General features: G+C 35.3%; 4 protein-coding genes across 5 annotated transcripts; 2 read left to right on the top strand and 2 right to left on the bottom strand.

The window, feature by feature from the left end:
- Positions 1-3509: 3509 nt before the first annotated feature.
- On the bottom strand, positions 3510-5400 carry LOC108461444 (mitochondrial uncoupling protein 3). The gene is made up of 2 exons (XM_017761285.2): positions 4928-5400; positions 3510-4480 (listed from the first exon to the last, which is right to left on the bottom strand). Exons 1-2 carry the CDS (start codon positions 5315-5317, stop codon positions 3938-3940), a joined length of 933 nt encoding a protein of 310 aa, XP_017616774.1. The 5' UTR covers positions 5318-5400; the 3' UTR covers positions 3510-3937.
- Positions 5401-5919: 519 nt separating this feature from the next.
- Positions 5920-12302, top strand: LOC108464370 (anaphase-promoting complex subunit 2). Of its 2 annotated transcripts, XM_053023887.1 has the most exons (16): positions 5920-6355; positions 6434-6746; positions 6854-7143; positions 7370-7441; positions 7670-7914; positions 8232-8648; positions 8759-8960; positions 9063-9177; positions 9275-9357; positions 10127-10246; positions 10372-10460; positions 10535-10616; positions 11071-11262; positions 11342-11410; positions 11494-11557; positions 11817-12302. In XM_053023887.1, exons 1-16 carry the CDS (start codon positions 6122-6124, stop codon positions 11888-11890), a joined length of 2661 nt encoding a protein of 886 aa, XP_052879847.1. In that variant the 5' UTR covers positions 5920-6121; the 3' UTR covers positions 11891-12302. The 2 variants fall into 2 exon arrangements, with proteins under 2 accessions (XP_052879847.1, XP_052879848.1); XM_053023888.1 differs by having other exon boundaries at positions 5921-6355; positions 11494-12302.
- A 107-nt stretch (positions 12303-12409) lies between these two features.
- Positions 12410-14568, top strand: LOC108464506 (methyltransferase FGSG_00040). The gene has a single exon (XM_017764843.2). It carries the CDS (start codon positions 12802-12804, stop codon positions 14398-14400), a length of 1599 nt encoding a protein of 532 aa, XP_017620332.1. The 5' UTR covers positions 12410-12801; the 3' UTR covers positions 14401-14568.
- Positions 14569-14646: 78 nt separating this feature from the next.
- LOC108464505 (abrin-a-like) lies at positions 14647-16691 on the bottom strand. Its single transcript, XM_017764842.2, has one exon. It carries the CDS (start codon positions 16490-16492, stop codon positions 14759-14761), a length of 1734 nt encoding a protein of 577 aa, XP_017620331.1. The 5' UTR covers positions 16493-16691; the 3' UTR covers positions 14647-14758.
- Positions 16692-19616: the final 2925 nt, after the last annotated feature.

Genomic DNA, 19616 nt, shown 5'->3' with positions numbered 1-19616 from the left:
AAGCACATGCATGCTCATTTGTTTGCCTCAACTTCACATATCTTCCATTTTTCATCAAAAGAACATGAAACAACAACCATTTCCTTCATTTTAATTCATGACCAAATGCTCACAACACAACCAAAAACCAAAATATGCTTCAAGAGTTAAGGTAGAATCAAGAAGAACTCATGAACATCAAGATAGAAGCAAACTACCATGAACTTACCTTCAATTTTCTTCCCCAAGTGACCGAACATTCAAGAGCTTTCTCCTCTCCTTTCTCTTCTCTAACTTTAGGCTATGATGAACAAAGAAGGACAAAACTTTGTTCTTTTCACCCCTTTTTTTTTTTAATAAAATTTCATATTTCATCCATTTAATTCTTTAATATAAAAGACATAAAATTCCCATCATGGAACATTTACCTAACCCATTATCATGGAACATTTACCTAACCCATTATCATGGAACATTTACCTGACTCATTATCATGAAACATTTACCTAACCCATTATCATGGAACATTTACCTAACCCATTATCAATTTGTATCAATTTGTACCATAAATTATGGATATCAAGTGCACATTTTGTCTACAACAACATGATGGCCGGCCACTTCATTTTAAATGGGGGGTTTGTCATGCAAATCCTCCTATTTTGCACTCCTATTTATTTGGCCACTTCAATTTAGCCTATAGCATTTTCAAACATTTTCACATAGGTCTTATTTCATAATTTCACCCCATTTTTCTTATGGAACAAAAATTAACTAAAATTGTCGGGTTCTATCTTAAGCTTGGGCCTTCTAGAGGCCCACTAACATAATTAAACCTATGCCAACATTCACAGAATTCCCGAAAATTGGGGCGTTACATGAGAAGACAAGAAAACTGAAGGAGAAGCAGAAGAGAATGGAAAATAAAGGAAAAAAAAGGGAAAGTTAAAAGATTATAAAAAATTAAATTGCTCAAAACGAAAAAATATAGGGACCAATTGTATAATTTAATCTAAAATTTTCATTTGAAATGATGATTTGCCCTGCTACGTCAACTTATTGTTACACAATTAACGGAAATTAACGGCTCAGTGACTAAATTGTAACATTTCAAATATAAGTGACTAAAATATAATCTGAGACAAACAAAAGTGACAATTTTAATAGTTTACCTTAAAATCAAATTATAATTAAATTCTATTTGACTCCAAGTAAAATTAAGTATTATAAATCTATATATAATCCAATTAAAAGTAAGTATAAAATATTTAATATATATCTGCATAAAGTTGTTTAAAAATAAATAAATAAGAGAGGCAAAAACGAAAATATAATTATAATAGATGAATTTTATTAAAATAAAATTACATATATTAACTTTAAAAATACATTATATTTAAGATATTTTTATATTAGAATATAATGAAAATTTACAATTTAATATAATAATAAATTAAAATAGTTTTATAAATAATTAAAATAATAAAAAATATTGAATAGAAAAAAATGAAGATAACAAAAACATATTTAATTAAATTTTTTTTCATTTAAAACTCATTCAAAAGATAAACCTATTCTAGTGTATTTTCAAGAGTGAGAAGGAAATTTTTTAATCTAATAATTAAGCTACAAAATTTTTCTGTCTTCACTCAATTTCATCTTAGTGAATTTTTAAATAATAATTATTAGGAGGAATTTTTATATTCGTGTAAAATTTAGAGTGGTTTTACATACTTTTATAATTTTTATACGATTAATGTTTTAATAATTTCAACAATTGAATTTATAAGATATTTGTACTTATTATGCATATAAATTTTGAACCGGTCCAATATCTCTATTATATCGATTTAAAACATTGTCTATATTAATATATATTTAACAGTTGAATATTTTTATAAAATGAATAGTTAAAAATTTTAATTTATGTCAAACTTAATATGCATGATCTATATGAATTGAGCATGAAATATTACAGTTAGATTGTTAAAATATTAATTGTGTAAAAATTATAAAAAATGTAAAATGACTCAAGTTTTACATCGATGTAATTGGATTCCTTCTATAATTAATTTAATATTTTTAAACATAAATTATAATTATAAGCAATAAATCTCACCTAAAATTTTTAAGGATTTATTGTTGATTGAGACTTATTAAGCTAAATGCTTATATAAATGCCTAACCTGTTCAGAGTTACTTAAATAAGGGTCAATTGTTTCAAAACATTCAAATAAGGGCTTAATATTTTCGAATCTTAGTTGGGCATTTGTACAGCATACCCAGATACATTTGTGGTGTTGAAAAAGCTAGTATTTTTTAATGATGAAATGTATTTATTTAAACTAGATGGAATTTGTATAAGTTAAATAAAATTATTTTTAATTAAAAAAGGGAAATTGTATTTTATTTGAGTCTAAAACCCGATTTTCGAAGAAACCTTAATCTACCCAAAAATTGTCCAGAATCCAAATTTCTCAAAAGTAGTCTTAGATTATCCACTTGCCTTTGCATCTGGAAGCATTCATTAGTGAATTTTACAACAATTTGTCCCTTAGCCCAGTCTCTGGAACCTTAAAGTAAGAGGAGCAAAATTGGTGAAATTGGGCACTTGCTTCACAATGGCATTCACGCCTTTGTGTTTTGGTAAGCCGTGGATAAAGCCCACATTTGGATCGCTCACCAACAAGACAAGAAGAAAGAGAGATTGGGGGAGAAAAGTGGAGATCAGGAGAATGAGGGAAGAATTTCATCATAAAGTTAAGCACCAGAACTGTCTCATGTAAATTCTACTGTCTCTTTTTTTTTTTTTTTGGGGATTTGTAATTGAAGACCATAATATTAGCTTTGTTGAGTTGAATAACCCATGATATTTCATGGACAAATTGTTTCCTTTTGCTTAATAAATTGCCATTATTATCTATTGTGGAATTTTTTGTTGGTTTCAAAGAAAACCACATCGACATCATCTTCATGTAGGTTTCTAAATCTTTTGATTTTGAGTTTTGCATTTGATTTTTGTTTGTTCATCTTAAGTTTTTCAAGTTTCAAAATTTTCAAAAATTATTCTACAATTTTGAGTTAGCATAAAGGTAAGGAAATCTTTTAGTATCTTTTTTTACTTTCAAATTCTCTTTAGAGTTGAACGATGAAACTTCGAAAATTCTTTTAGAGCTGATGAATAAATATGGGATTTTATATTAGCTTTTAAGTATCTATATCCGTGTATGCTAAATTTGGTTTATGTATAATTTGTATTTTTTTTCAGATTTGGGTAATCTATGTGACAAACCCTTATTTCAACAAAATTGAGAACATTAGATCCTTATTTGAAGGTTTTGAAACGTGATAATCCTTATTCAAGCAACCTTGAAAAGTTTAGGCCTATTTAGCCGAAGATCTAATTCTTATCGTCTTATTGCTCTAGTGATGTAGTGTTTGGCAGTAGAATTGAATAAAAAAAATTAATATAAAACTAACTCATATCATCATATGTATATATATGTTATACATAAAATAATAGACCTGCATTTCATACTTCTCAGCATAAACATTATACTTAAAGAGGATTGATTAGCTTATACAGATGTAAAATTAGTTTTTTTCTTATATGATCTTACAGTTTCATGTAAAGTTTTGAATCAATTCATCGAAAATACTATTTTTTATTCGTCCTACATACCGTACTTACAAACTTGAACAGGCCACAACATGCACAAGAAGCACAAATTTACCGATCTCGCATTTACCGCCAAGGGACTGCAAATCACAACAAGCTTAACCTTATATGGGAAAAATGCCATAAAAAAACACTACATAGGAAGCAGAGCATCAAAGCAGAACATCTTCTGCCCAATGCTGGCATTCAAGTTATTGCCCCTGGAACAAGAAACCGGTAATAACATCTGAAACTATCCAGTAAGTATGTTGGCATCTGAAGCCTGATCGGGTCCATTAGTCAGAAGGAAGAAAGCCCTGAAATTTGTCGGAACTTCTCGTAAGATACCCAGAAAAAGAATTGCCAAGGACCAAGCCTTGCCCATGTAGTAAAGAAACCTTTCCACAATGCTGTTAAACCTTCGATTTTCACCGTCTTCACCAAACAATCATATGAGCTCTTGTACATAACATTCCCTTCCTTACTAGCCGCTTGATTCATCATTCTTGTCTTCACAACATCAGCCGGACAACTCAGCATTGTAGCAGAGAGACCTGACATGATCGATGCCAATGTGTGTGCATAGATGTTATCATCAGATATCTGATTATTTATAACAAAACGTTTTGCATGATCATAACAGGCTAGTTCACCCATGTTCACTAAGAACGCCCTCTGAACATTTGGCAAAACCCCTTTCCAAAGACCTCCAAGACCTTCCATGGCTACAATTTTGTTAAAAGCATCAAACGGTCCTTTGTATCGAGGTTGAAGACCGTTGTTTATCAAACGGCCATCCGCTTGCATCCTCACCTTAACAAGGTCAGCTGGACTTGCCACAAACTGTACTACTAATACTATTACATTCCAAATCAATACTTACAATAATCAATCTTGTCAAAAATGTAAGTGCATAAGCAATAGCTGGATTGCTAACACTGTTAATTGCTATAAAATAAATTTTTCTCAACAAGCAACATAAACATTAGGCTGAAATATAATTTTTTTACCGGTTGAACATAATGGACTGAATTTTCAAGTGACCATAACGGTGAGATCAAATATCACAAAAAATTTTCATGTCATCGACTTATTATAAGCAGTGGGATTAAATCTAAAATTTCAGCATAACAGAGCTACTGGAACCTTTTGCATATTTAGGAAAAAGTAAAAATCCCAATTCAATCATACAGTATTTTAAGAAAAATTAATAATCCCAATTCATTTTTTTGGCAATTTCAAGAAAGCAAATTAATCTCCATGATTTTGATTCAGTATTTGAAGGCAAACCTGAGCAATAGCGCCGGAAATGCCACCTACAAGCGCTTTAGAAGACAGAGAAAGAGAGCCATCGGCGCTCACCAAATTCCTTAAATTCTCGTAACCGACGATCCGAATGGGAGTGTAGAACAGATGCCTAATAATAGCCGGGGAGAGACCTTTATACAGCCCTGAAGCGCCTTGGTCACGGACGATACCGGCGGCGACACGGAACGAATTGGTGGGACGGCGCGTGGAGGAGGAGAGAGGTTGAGACTCGCCGTGAAGCTGGAGCCTTGTCTTGGTTAAGTCTATGGGAAAGGTGGAAGTTTCCGCCACCATAGCCGATAGTGACGTCAACAAGATCTTAATTCCGGTTCGGGTTCTGGTTTCTTTATGTCCATGGACATTTGCCTTCATATGATCTTTGAGACTTTGAGAGAGACCCAAGCGAAGCTAGCTTTGAGCAGCGCGTCCAAGAGAAACAAATAAGTTGAAAAATGTTATTCTGGTTTTAGTCCCTCTATCATAATAAAATTTAGATTTCATCCTTAATTTTAATTTGACCTAATCTCACGTCTACTTCTATAATCTTTTTAGTATGTCTAAATTAATTACTGCCGATAAAAAAATGCCCCAAATTTGAATGTTATTTGAACAGTGACATATTTTACCATTAAGTTTTGAGAGAATTTAAATTAATTTTAAAAAATTTAGGTTTTAATTAAAATTTTAACAAATTAAAGGCTTAATTAGAATTTTTAAATTTTCTGAAAAATCTAATTAAATTTTAAAAATTTGAGGGCTTAATAGAAGTTCTAAAATTTTTAAAGAGGCCTAATCCAAAATTTTAAAACTTTAAGAGGTCTAATGAAAATTTCTAAAAATCATGAGGAATAATTAAAATTTTCAAAAATTTTAGGAATCCAGGTACTAATCCGACTTCACAACTTGACCATAAGAAAGTTGTTAGAAAAAAATAACGTCATAGAGGAACTAAAATTAAAAATAGACCAAAACATGGCTTTCGAAATAAGTGAAACGACATATGTCATGCGTCGTTTTGGTGGAAATGTAGCAAAAGCGATTCATGGCAGTGGCGGTAAAGAAGAAATCTAAAAAATGGAACTAAAAGAATTCCACAGTTCAATTCTAAGCTGAAGTATTGAGGCCTAAGTTAGGGTTTTTCAAAGCAAGGAGAGGATTTGTGTTATTTTCTTGTCAATGGAGTCATTAACTTCTACTCCAGTGTGCAATCTAGGGATTTTGACGAGTCTCGACAACGACTCCGTCCAAGAAATCCTCCAAAGCTACGACGGTTTCTGCACCGCCGCTAATTCTCTCCTCAAAAGCTCCGGCGATCTCTCCCTCGAACATGACTTCGTTTCTCATGTTCACACTCTCTGCAAACTCGGCCTCCATATTCTCTCTCGGGACTACTTCCTTAGATTACTAGAGGTAATAATCGGTTAAGCCATTGCAGTCTCTTTCGAAATTAAATTTTCTTGATTTCATCTTTTTTTTTTTTAATTATAGGAAGCGTTTGAGAAAAATGGGGCGTCGAGATTTTGGCGCCATTTTGAGGATTATAACAAAATTGAAGAAGAATTAGAGAAGATTGATGAGGATGAGATTCAAAGAGTGCTTTGTAATGCTTTGGAGGAGATTTGTTTAGAAAAAGAAAATCAAGAGAAATGCTTGTTAATGTTAGTTCATGCATTACAGTCCTATACGGATAATTTGACTGATGGAAAGCCCGACTTTGATGTGGGAAAAGTCTATCTTTTCTCAAAGTATCAATTAATTGTTTCCTCCATACTTATGGCCAACCTACCTCGACATTTTCCCGGTATGAAATTACTAGCTTTTTATTGAAAAAAAGGTCAGTTCTTTTGTTGTGCATAACTGGGGTTTTATTATTTGAGTATTAGCTGATAATTTCATTGATGTTGTTAGAGGTGCTTCACTTTTATTTTAAGGGAAGGCTTGAGGAGTTAAGTACCATAATGGATGGAGAATTAAATGAGGAAAATGAGCATCGAGATAGAGATGAGATGGATTTGGATGAAAAGAACAAGTATAGAACTGGTGAAATGGATATTGATGAGTGCTATTCCCAAGACAAGTTTTCAGAGAACAGTAAGTTGGTGAGGAACATTGGGAAGGTTGTTCGTGATCTTAGAAATCTTGGTTTCACATCAATGACTGAAGATGCCTATGCTTCTGCTATTTTCATGCTTCTGAAGGTGGGCTTGTTATTTATCATAAAATATGTATGCTCACCTTATCTAATTGAACTCAACATAGTTATCTGATCTTTTTCTATTCAATTCTGTATTGGACTTTGTGCTTTTTGTTTTCTTTAATGATTCTCCTTTAGAAAATATTACCTCTAGCTTACATTGCTTATCATGTTTTAGGCTTAATAAATTTACCTTATTTTAGCAACATTCTTTCCTTGTTTGCATACAGGCTAAAGTACATAATCTGGCGGGTGATGATTACCGGAGTTCTGTTTTGGCTTCCATTAAGGGTTGGATACAGGTTGGTTTTGGTGTTTGTAAATCCGTCACATTTTTCCTTTTCATTGAAAGCAACTTTAAGAAATCAATTCATGGATGTCTTGCTAATCTTGCTGTTAATTTTGGTAAAATATTAAAGTATCTCTTTCCAGGTTTCATGTTATTTCAGGTTTTGTTAACTTGCTGTTATTTTTCCCTATGGTTAAGTTACTTGAGAGCTTGTTCCTTACATTTGGAGAATATTGTACAGGTCGTTCCTCTGCAATTCTTGAACGCATTGCTTGCTTATCTTGGTGATTCTATTAGTTTTGACCAACATTCATCAGGTATCAAATCACCTCTGGCTTCACAACCATCTTCATGCTATTCTGGAACAAATACTCCATCAGAAGGACTCATTAGATGGAAATTGCGGCTAGAGTATTTTGCTTATGAAACATTGCAAGATTTAAGGATAGCCAAACTATTTGAGATTATTGTGGACTACCCTGAGAGGTAACTCTTTTCCCATTCAAAAATTTCTTTATTCCTGCAGCTCTCTCTCTCTCTCTCTCTCTCTCCTTTTTAGGTGAACCTCTGTGAGTTTGAAGAATTCTCTTTCCAAGAAAGTTATCATCCCTCGGCCTTTCTCCTCTCTCCTCTCTCTGAATTTGGGCAAAAGAAGACAGATGGGACTTAATTATAATCTGTAGTACTGCTTTTTTATTTTTGTTTGTGTGTGCATGTGTTCATTGCTTGAATGGAAGTTGGTGGTGCAATAGAAACTATTCATGGAAATTCCTCATCATTTAAATTCTTTCTGACTACTACAGTTCTCCTGCAATTGAAGACTTAAAACAGTGTCTTGAATATACTGGACAGCATTCTAAGCTGGTTGAATCCTTTATTTCTGCACTAAGATACCGCTTACTTACTGCGGGTGCCTCAACCAATGACATATTGCATCAATATGTTTCAACAATCAAAGCACTCAGGACCATAGATCCAGCTGGTGTTTTTCTTGAAGCTGTTGGTGAACCAATAAGGGACTACTTGAGGGGAAGAAAAGACACCATAAAGTGCATTGTGACCATGCTTACAGATGGCAGTAGTGGTAATCCAAATGGATCTGGAAACAGTGGGGATAGCCTTCTTGAGGAATTAAATAGAGATGAAGAAAATCAAGAAAATGTTGCAATTGATGATGATTTTAATACGGATGACAAACAGGCTTGGATTGATGCACAACGGTATGTGTACTGCTATAGCTGTTATTGACAATGGTAGTTTACATGTATATAAACTACACAATCAAAATTGTCATATTGACCTGCATCTCTGTGAGTTATTTCTTGCTCAGCTGGGAGCCCGACCCTGTTGAGGCTGACCCTTTAAAAGGTAGCCGAAATAGAAGGAAGGTTGACATACTTGGAATGATTGTCGGCATAATTGGTTCGAAGGATCAACTTGTTAATGAATATCGTGTTATGCTTGCTGAAAAACTTCTGAACAAGTCAGATTATGATATTGACTCAGAGATACGGACTTTAGAACTCCTCAAGGTATGCTGCCTCTATTTTGTTATTAGACTCATTCTGTTCTTTTTTCCTCCCTTAAGTATCTCTTCTGAAACTTGCTCGTTTGCATATTATTGTTTTTTACAGATACATTTTGGAGAGAGTAGCATGCAGAAGTGTGAAATCATGCTTAATGATTTGATTGATTCCAAGAGGACAAATACCAACATTAAAGCAACCATTAGTAACACATCTCAAATAGGTATTCCCTGGTTTTGTATAACTTTTATATATGGATAGCTGGATCTAATTCTACCTTCTTCTAACCTAATCTGTTTAACATTTGGTGGAACTCCAAGATCCGGTGGCAGCAGAGACTGGGATTTCTTTGGATAATCTTGATGCTACAATCATATCTTCAAATTTCTGGCCTCCAATCCAGGCATGCGTTTCACTGATACTGTTTCTTTTCTATGTTAAATTATTAAAATTTACCTTCTTCGTTGTTGTTAAAGATAGGCAGAGGTTCAAAACATCTCAAAATAGCATTTTAGATATTCTTTTTCCCCATTCCTCTTTCTCCTTTTGGCTTTAAGTTTATTATTTACCAAAGCCAAAGTGGCTTTTTGGCAAAGAAATTATTTGATCAAAGGAAAGGCTAATACATGATAGTTAGGGATCCATTTGATTGATGCTTTTTCTATTGGTCCCATATATTCAAATTCAATTCAAATTTATTTTATTTTCACTTTCTATCGAGAAAAGCAAAATGTGTAAAGAAGAGCCACCAATCAAACAGAGCTGAGGGAATCAATTATACCAAAAGAAATTGAGAGAATTGAATAACTTCAATATATTTTCTTAACATGTAATTTATCATGCCACCTTTAGTTTCATATTTTTCTCTCCTCTTTTTCATTTCACTTTTGATTTTCATATGGACCACGTCTATGAAGAGTTCATAAATTGACAATCTACCTGAAAGGGGAAATAAATGATTTTGTATAAAATATGCAAGAGAAACTTGTTCAGGACAGTGTTTGTCTAAAGAAGGCACAGCAGATATAGAATATGTTGGTGTCCAACAAACTTGTAGTTTCGTTGTTGCCCATGCTTATGGTACTGATCGAAATCCTTTCTCTTTTTTTGAAGTAATCTAGTGTTTCTCATTATCGTGGTCACTTTTTCATAAATGTTCTGGAAATTTTCAGGATGAGGCTCTTATCATTCCTGAACCTGTTGATCAGCTGCTCTCTGATTATGCAAGAAGGTTTCATCAAATTAAGACTCCTCGAAAGCTAATTTGGAAGAAATATCTTGGAACAGTCAAGGTTAGGTCTTTCAAAGTGTAATTTGTGAATGCCAATGAATGCCCTTTTTAGTATCAATTATTCTTATTGCATTACCAATATGACATAACTAACATTTATGCTTTTAATTAATGAAACTATTGTAGTTGGAGTTGCAATTCGAGGACAAGGTAATGCAATTTACAGTTGCTCCTGTGCATGCAGCAATTATAATGCAATTTCAAGACCAAACGAGGTACTTTCAACAATCACAAACACTTTGCATCTTATTGTTCATATGAAAATGGTATGTTTGTTTTCCACTTTCAGTTGGACCTCTAAGAATCTTGCTGCTGCTACTGGGATCCCTGTTGATGTGCTCAACAGGAGGATAAGCTTTTGGATAAGTAAGGTATGTTTAACTAATTCATGTTCTTCCATATAAAAAAAAAAATGTTCCCGGTTCAAAATTATGAAATTTCCTTTTGCCACGTAATAGCTTGAGGCAGCCCCTTGATCTTCAATGTGTTATTCTATTGTAATGCCAAATTGTATTTGCCTCTCAAGATATAAGTAATATGGTAAATTTCCCTCTGCAGTTGTGGTTTGGAACGTTATTGGGAAGTTGATGCAAATCTTCCTTCTCAGTTACTAGCTTTTTAGTTATTAGTTCTCAATTTTGAAGTACATATTCTGCATTGTTTTGATTTGTTGTTGGTACAAATTTCTTGGCATTTTCCCTCGCAAGTAGGAGCTAAAAGTTTCTAGTAGGTAGAAATTTGGCATTTTTTGGTAATCAATACAGGAATGATTGGAAAATGAAGTCCATTAACAAAGTTATTATCCTCACTAAATCTTGTATCCAGGGTGTTCTTACTGAATCACTAGGAACAGATCCTAGCAACCATGTATTTACCCTAGTGGAGGGCATGATTGAAGCTGGCAAAAACAGTGGTATTACTGGAAACTGCGAGGAGCTTCTAGCTGGTGACGAGGAGGCAGAGAGATCTGTGGCTTCTGTTGAGGATCAACTACGTAAAGAAATGACTGTATATGAGGTATGTGATGCATGTGAATAGTTTTCCATATGCCATTTTCCTTGCTGATGCTCTCTAACCAGAATTTAGGTCATTGTAGAAATTCATCTTGGGTATGCTTACAAATTTTGGCAGCATGGCATTAGATCGAATTCATAATACTCTAAAGGTAGGATGTTTTGACATGCCCCCACACTTAATATTGAATAAAAGTCACATAACTGCTAACGTAAGTCAACATGTTGCTTTCAGATGTTTTGTGTAGCCGACCCTCCATATGATAAATCACTCCAACAGCTTCAAAGCTTCTTATCAGGTCTAGTTTCTGAAGAAAAATTAGAGCTCCGAGATGGAATGTACTTTTTGAAGAAGTAATAATCAGCTGATATAGTAATCAGCCGTTAATTATAAAGCATTTAACAGGTAGCACCGGTAAGGATAATCTGAGAAATTGAAGGGTGCAATCCCCTTTCGGAAATGTATTCAATACTTATGAGATGCTTTCTGGATTTGTATCTTGTTAAACTTGATATATTCTAAAATTGGGCTGTCTTACTTTGCTGTTGGCCTAACAGGTGAACATGAAAATTTCCATAGGATCTTTGTTTCATATTTGCCACGAATGGTTGACACCTTTTCGCTTAATTAGCCAGTATGATTCTGTTAAAGATGGTCCTTCTCTAGAATCACCATACTTCCGAGTTCTGACAAGATTTATGCAAGTAAAGCTGGATGTAACTTGGGATTCTGCGCAAGATTGGACATGTCTCTATGTTGATGATACTGTCTGGATGGTACTACAGCTACCAGGCTTTCATGGTTGAACTCTCAAGATTGGAACCCTAGCTGAGGGATACAAACTATTGCGTTTTGAGGAATTTTTGAGGCTGAGGCCCATGTTATTACTAGTTCTGTTGACTCCCAAGTTGAAGTAAATTTTGTTATAATGTAAATAAGTCCCCGTATAATGCAAATCTTTTGAGATTTGAATGTTGTTATTGCACATTAACTTTTCATTTTTAATGCAAGTTTACTGCCATAAACTAAGATAATAAAAAGAACTTTCAATAAGCAATCAATTAAACCATAAGACTTATATACTGTGTCAACTTTATACACTGACCTTCCAAGTTTGTATGGTGTGACTTGAAAGATTTAACTAAAATATTTGAATGATTTGAATCCAAATTTAATTTAATAACTTTTTACCCAAAATCATTTAAATAAAATATTTTTAGAAATTTTTAAATTAATTGAGCCTAATTACGTGTCCTAACCCATGTCAATTAACTCATGTTTTAGTCGGTTGCATTGACCAAAAATTTCACTGAAATAAACAAGACTGATGTAGCCGTTGATGTTGTCAAAGAAGAAGATCCATTATAGAAAAGTTCAAAATTAGATAAGAGAATAAAGAAAAAAAAAAAAAGCCCAAAATGACATGACCGTTACATAATTCATTACTCTCAAAATTTAAAACCAGAAAGCAGAAGCAAAAAATAAAAATAAAAATAAAAATAAAAAACCATACACACAAACAAATCAAAAGGGGATATAGCCATGTCCGGCGCTGAAGAGCAAATGCAGCAGCTCAGATCAAAAGCCACTGAGCTTCTCCTCAGAGAAGAATGGCGAGATTCCATTCAACTTTACTCAGAGTTAATCGACCTTTGCCAATCCCAAATTTCAAACACCCATCAACATTCTGACCCTGGTCATCTCTCCAAGCTCCACAAATCCCTCTGTGTTGCCTTCTCTAACCGAGCTGAGGCAAGGTCAAAGCTCCAACATTTCACCCAAGCTCTTAATGATTGCGACCAAGCACTTCAAATCGAAGCTACCCATTTCAGGACATTGATTTGCAAAGGTAAGATCTTGCTTTGTTTGAATAGATATTTCAATGCCTTGGACTGCTTCAAAGCAGCCCTCTTTGATCCTCAGGGTAATGGGAATCTCGATATTGTTAATGGGTATTTAGAGAAATGTAAAAAGCTTGAGTTTCAATCTAGGACAGGAAGTTTCGATCTTTCTGATTGGGTCCTTAATGGGTTCCGAGGAAAACCTCTAGAACTTGCTGAATATATCGGTCCAGTGAAGGTTAACAGGTCTGAGATTAGTGGGCGTGGCTTGTTTGCAACAAAGAATATTGATGCTGGGACTTTGGTTTTAGTCACTAAGGCAATTGCAATTGAAAGGGGTATACTGGGTGGTCAAGATTCAGCTGAAAATGCACAGCTTTTTATGTGGAAGAATTTTATAAATAAAGTTAAGGAAGCTGTCACTAGATGTCAAAGAACACAGCTTCTGATTGATATGCTATCCACAGGTGAAAATGAAGCGGGGCTTGAAGTTCCTGATATGAGTATCTTCAGACCTGAGATTGAAGAAAATGGATGTTCAAATGATCAGAAACTTGATATGGATAAGATATTAAGCATATTGGATGTCAATTCTCTTGTGGAAGAGGCAGTTTCAGCTAAAGTGTTGGGGAAAAACAGTGATTTTTACGGTGTTGGGTTATGGATACTAGTTTCCTTCATCAATCATTCATGCAATCCAAATGCAAGACGTTTGCATGTAGGGGACTATGTTATTGTTCATGCTTCTAGGGATGTCAAGGCTGGTGAAGAGATCACTTTCATGTATTTTGATGCACTTTCTCCATTGGAAAAGCGTGTGGAAATGTCATTGTCATGGGGATTTAACTGCAGATGTAGCCGATGCAAGATCGAGGAAGCTGTTTGTTCCAAGCAAGAGTTGAGGGAGATTGAGATAGGCCTTGAGAAAGGGGTAGATGTAGGTGGTGCAGTTTATAGGTTGGAGGAAGGTATGAAGAGATGGGCAGTGAGGGGAAAAGGGAAGGGCTACTTGAGGGCCTCGTTTTGGGCTGCGTATGCTGAGGTATATGGTTCAGATAGGTCAATGAAACGGTGGGGCAGGCGGATTCCACCAATGGAGGCTGTTGTGGATAGTGTGGTAGAAGTCATGGGAAGTGATGAGAGACTGTTGAAGGTTGTTGTAGAAGGACTGAAGAAGAGTGGTGGTGTGGTGGAATTTGAGAGAGCAATGAAGTTGGGAAGAGGGTTTTATAGCAAAGTAATCAGAAAACAAGCATTGAGGACCCTTCTTGAGATTGGCATTAATGATAAAGGCTATTAGCTAAATAGCCATAGGAAAAACAATCCTATTGATTTTTTATTTTTATTTATTGTGTGCTTATTGCCTTGCTACCATTGATGTTACAATGATTGAGCACCCTCAAGGTTGATGTAACTGACAAATCTTGTTGCAATAAACTAGACCGTTTATCAGGTCAGGATTAGCAAACTTCAATGTTCTTGTAATCGAGATGCATCCACATAGTACTAATTGCTTGAAATGTTATGTTAGATTAGAATAGACTAGTTATTGAAGAAGATAAAAAGTGTCTATTAGCAAATGGTGTTGGGTACATGATCATCCCAGCATTTATTCATTCAGTACATGGAAAGACACCAGCATATGCTTTTTTTTGTTTTCATGGTTGCACCTGAAACCAAATCTGGCTAAATTGTTGATTGCTATAATGATTGACCGAGACCTCAAGAAGGGTTGCAGTAGGATCATGCACATCCATTACCATCTCAGTCATCTTATGCAAAATGGTTCCATCATTTCGAAATACCCATCGTTCCTCAACAAATCCATCACACGTAGCCACGTTGACCAACCCACTATAATCGTTTGCATACTTGAGGCACCCGTTTCTATTCTTTTGGGGCCTGATGGTCCCATCTGGATATATCGCCCATTGTTGTTTAGCATCGTTGCTCACGCAGTCTTCCAGCCACACCCGACTTCCACTTGCTAGCAAGCACATGCCTTTGTAACCGACAATGGTGGTCACTGCTGGCTTTGTATTGTTGCTGGCATAGAAAGTTTGCCTAGAAGCGTCAAACTTATGATCCACAACCAAATTAATCATACCTGAGCTATCTCTACTTCCCGTCAAAACTAGCCCAGATCTGGGATTTCTTATTGTTCCATCACTGCGGATTTCCCATTTGGTGGCATCAGGAACAGCCGTGTCGCAATCATAGATCATCACATAATTTTGGGAGCTGTATCCATAAGTGGTTAAGCATTTTCCGCCAGATCGAATTGTGTTATCATTTGATGTCAATGTCCACAATTGATTGGCTTGGTTCTGTCCACATTCCCATAAGATTACTTTGTTTCCATCGTGGTAGATCCCCTCGTATACATCAACGCAGAAACCATTTTGTCCAGTAATATGTGAGGTTGGTGCTAACACTTTTTCACAAGTGTCACTGTTATCTACCAAGCCACTGGATCTCAAAGAAGAAGTTGAGGTTGACATGCGCAAAAACTGCAAATTAGGTCTTGGGTTACATTCCATTGGCATTAATGCAATGATGAAAATAACTTGCCTCAGGGTGCTTAAAACCAATTCTTGAGCATCATATACTAAACGAACTGCGCTTGCGAAGATTCCATCTGTTGCAGATTGAATGGCGGAGGAAATGTCCTCCCAGCTGGTTTCGTACTCCGTCATTAAGCCATCTGGATTAAACGTTCCATAAGTGCCATCCGCGTGAGGCTCTGCAACTGCAAGTATTTGTTGCTGGATGTTTCTCATTCGCGCAGCTTCGGAAACCATCTGGATGCAAACTATGAGGGCTCTTGCGATAGGGGCACGGTTATTATTAGGGTTGATGCAATTCAGGTTATCAATATGTTGGCGTAGTTCATTCATTCCCAGAGGGATTTCCCTTCTGTCACCTACTCCCGCAGCACCCTCAAGTGCCCCATATCTGCCTGTAAAGGGTAGGCCACTACTGCCTGGGAACAAAGCATTACGTACATCGTTTGGGACATCACTAAAGAAATAGGAGCCCGCACTTGCATGATAACCCAAGATATACACATTACTGACATTCAAGGCTAATGTGACAGTTTGGTAACCATTTGAGAGCTCTACCAGGACATATTGCCGAGGATCAGTAGGCTGTGCAGATCGGGGAGGCAATATCGGTATGTCTCCGCTTCTATCTGCACGCTCTGTCAATGCATTGTACAGATCCTTCATAAACATCAGATAAGAGTTCCTGGTGGCTCTTTCAGTGGTGAATCTCACTGTGTAAATCTTGAGCTTGTGCTCATTTTCTGTTACAGCAATGCAACACGATGGTTCAACTATGGATATCCAATAAGCCCATGATACAATCAACACAGCAATCCACACCTTCATTTTTGAAAGCGAAAATCTTTATGGAAGTAGACAGATTTTGGGAAAATAGAGAGAGTTGTGCAATGCTCATAACAATTACTGTCAGCAAGAAGACAATTTTCTCAAAGGCATGGAAAAAAAAGCAAAATTGAGAACCCCATAAATTATTTTAATCATTTGTTGGCCAAAAAGATATTTTTATTTTAATCATTTTGATCTTATTGTGAAATTTTTGTTGCTACTAATTGTGGGCGAGGTTATTTCGGCAGCAAGCTAAATGACTCATTTACCCATCTAATTCAACGATATTGCTATTTATTGAACCGTGTCGGTTTCTGATTCGAGAAGAGATTTGGATTTAATTTTTTTAATGAAAAAAGAATAATTAATTTATTACAAAAGATATAGGATGGTTGTGTTTTTGCGTGTATGACTTGACGGAGTCGTCGAGGAGGACCGAAGGAGAAGACCCAACACGTGACTAAAAAAAAATATAGAAAATTATGAGGTCTAATCTTGATTTTAGTCTTATTCTGAAATTCGTGATTTGATTCCATCCATCTATTTTTATATTATCATTAAAATGTCCAATTAATAGTAGCTCTAATTATTGATGTTAAGTTCAAACTTGAAAATTTTATTCTTACTTGTTCACATAATTAATGCTCAATGATATATTGATATCTTCTTTAGTCATTCCATGTAATTTTTAAAAATTTAAATCGCCATTTTAAAGATAGAAGGCTAATGATTTTATTGATTTAAATTTGTTAACAACATTATAAAGTATATTTGAAAATCTACTATCTGTCAAAGGATTTTACCTTTTCTAGCTTCTTCTCTTAATTTTTTTAAAAATATAATCTTATAAAATGTCATAAACCAATATATTTAGCCTTAAATTTACAAAGTATGCTGAAATGACACGTTTTCATTTGTCCTTTATGTGGCATGATTCTGGTCTTTGAATTTGATTATGATTCTTCTATCATGTTTGCTTTTGGGTTTCTTTATTGGCGTGCTAAGTAGAGTTGATCGGTGGGGAGATTTAAGGTTTTTTGGTTCCAGTGGAGAAGGATTTGGCAGGGCTTAGTATTAACGAAGGAGAGGAGGAGGCTTGGCAATTTCACAATGGATTCGAGATGCAACCAAAATTGTTTGATTTATATTTAGCGGAGTGTTTCCTAATGACTAGTGTGGTCCATTTTCTAGCAATATAAAACACCATGGCTAATCTTTGGCACCCCTGGGTGGTGTATAGATCTTGGATCTGGGCGAAAAGAGGTATTTGTTTAGGTTTTACAATAGGGTGGACATTAATAGGGTGGTAAAGGGTACACCATGGACGTTTAATAATCATTTGTTGGTATTTCATCGGCTTGAAAATAATGAAGATCTAATGTAAATACCATTGATCTTTTATTGGTTTTGGGTCCAAATTCATGATCTCCCTCTAGGATTTTTTTCGAAACGGTGGCAAAACAGTTTGGTAATTTTATAGGGGTATTTGAGGTGTATGATTCAAAGTAGATCTCTTTGAGTTTTAAATAGTGCTTACGAATTAAAGTAAGGATTGAAGAGCGACTTTTATTGAAACATAGAAAGAAAATTCAAATCTTGCTATCTAGCTTTATCAATGTGAGATTTCAGTACGAAAAACTCATGTTATTTTGCTTCATTTGTGGACATCTTAGCCATAGAGACAATTTCTGTCCAAATTGGTTGAGCAAGGATTTCAAGAAAGAGGAGGTAGGATAGGATATTTCATTGAGGGCGCCGACTAGGAAATTTAGCACCATGACTAGTGTTTGGCTGTGGGAAGACGATGGTGCAGAGATTTCGAGAGGCGTGTGGGGGATGAGATCGGGTGAGCGAACATTAAGAGGTAAGATCTTATCAGAAATTAGGGGACCGATTAACCCAATATTGGGGATAAACTTGGAACAAAATTTTCCAATGGAATTAAGGGATCAGACAGGATCTTCAATTGAATCGGGTTAGGATATGATGGTACAAGATCTTGAGGACGACATAATGGAAGGCCTAGATAGTAAAAGAGGCTGAGAACATTTATAATCACCTCCAATGTTTCTAAGTTTATGGATGCAACTAATGTAATTGATGAGCAGAATATGGCTTATCCATGGGATTATAGACGGTCGACAAGGTTTAGGTCAACTAGCAATAATGAAGCTTATAAGTTGGAATGTCTGTGGATTGGGGAGTCCACGAGCTGTTTGAAGGTTTTGAAACAAACTAAAATTGTACTATCCCCATAGTCTTCATCATGGAAACTAATTGGATTCCCACTAGATGGAAAAAAGTTCGTAAGAAGTGTGGTTTTCACTTTGGTATTGATGTACTAGCTGAAGGGATAAAGGGTGCCTTAGTCTGGTGTGGAAAATGGAAGTGTCAGTTAGTTTAAAGAGTTTCTTGAGGTAACGTATTGAAGTTGAGGTTTAGGATGAAAGTGATAGTGGAAAGTGGAGGATGACAAGCTTTTATGGTTCTCTTGAGGCGAGGTTTCGAACAGAGGCTTGGGACATGCTAAAAGGGTTAGGATAATACCAAAATTTACCATGGATGGTCTGTGGGATTTTAATGAGATAATGTACTCTTTTGAGAAAAAAAAAGGATTGCCTTGGGATGAAATATGCATGAGGGAGTTTTGGGATACTTTATTAGATTATCAGCTAGAAGATGTGGGGTATGGAAGTCCATGGTTTACGTGGTAGAGGGGTAATTTTGTAGAAAACAATATCAGAGAAAGGTTAGATAGGGGGCTTGCCAATTCGGCTTGGTTGACGAATTTTTCGAAATTTGATTTGCACCATTTATCAAATTTATTTTTGGACCATTTTCCTTTGCTTATAGACACAGATCGAATGGATAGGTGGGGGCATCGCTACATATTTCTACTTGAATCATGGTGGACTTTGTAGGAGACATGTGAATGTAAAATTCGTAGGCTTTGGTTAAATAGTGAGGGTACTATTCTTGATTGGTTAGTCGAATTGTGTTTTGGAATATAGAGATAGGCGGATGGGTTGAGGGAAAGGAAGAAAGGGAGTATAAGAACGCTTAGGAGATGAGTTGTGTATCTAAATTTGGGAGATAAGGAGGAGGAAAACATTTTGGAATTTTT

The sequence above is a fragment of the Gossypium arboreum genome, chromosome 13 (genome assembly GCF_025698485.1).
Source record: "Gossypium arboreum isolate Shixiya-1 chromosome 13, ASM2569848v2, whole genome shotgun sequence".
NCBI classification, from domain to species: domain Eukaryota; kingdom Viridiplantae; phylum Streptophyta; class Magnoliopsida; order Malvales; family Malvaceae; genus Gossypium; species Gossypium arboreum.
This window is presented reverse-complemented; position numbering and strand designations above follow the sequence as displayed.

Coding starts and splice junctions, on each gene's coding strand:
- LOC108461444 (XM_017761285.2), bottom strand. CDS start 5,317: ATGAAGGCAAATGTCCATGGACATAAAGAAACCAGAACCCGAACCGGA. Junction 4,481..4,927: donor TTTCCGGCGCTATTGCTCAG/GTTTGCCTTCAA, acceptor TTAGTAGTACAG/TTTGTGGCAAGTCCAGCTGA.
- LOC108464370 (XM_053023887.1), top strand. CDS start 6,122: ATGGAGTCATTAACTTCTACTCCAGTGTGCAATCTAGGGATTTTGACG. Junction 6,747..6,853: donor CCTACCTCGACATTTTCCCG/GTATGAAATTAC, acceptor TGATGTTGTTAG/AGGTGCTTCACTTTTATTTT. Junction 11,558..11,816: donor GCTTCAAAGCTTCTTATCAG/GTCTAGTTTCTG, acceptor TTGGCCTAACAG/GTGAACATGAAAATTTCCAT.
- LOC108464506 (XM_017764843.2), top strand. CDS start 12,802: ATGTCCGGCGCTGAAGAGCAAATGCAGCAGCTCAGATCAAAAGCCACT.
- LOC108464505 (XM_017764842.2), bottom strand. CDS start 16,492: ATGAAGGTGTGGATTGCTGTGTTGATTGTATCATGGGCTTATTGGATA.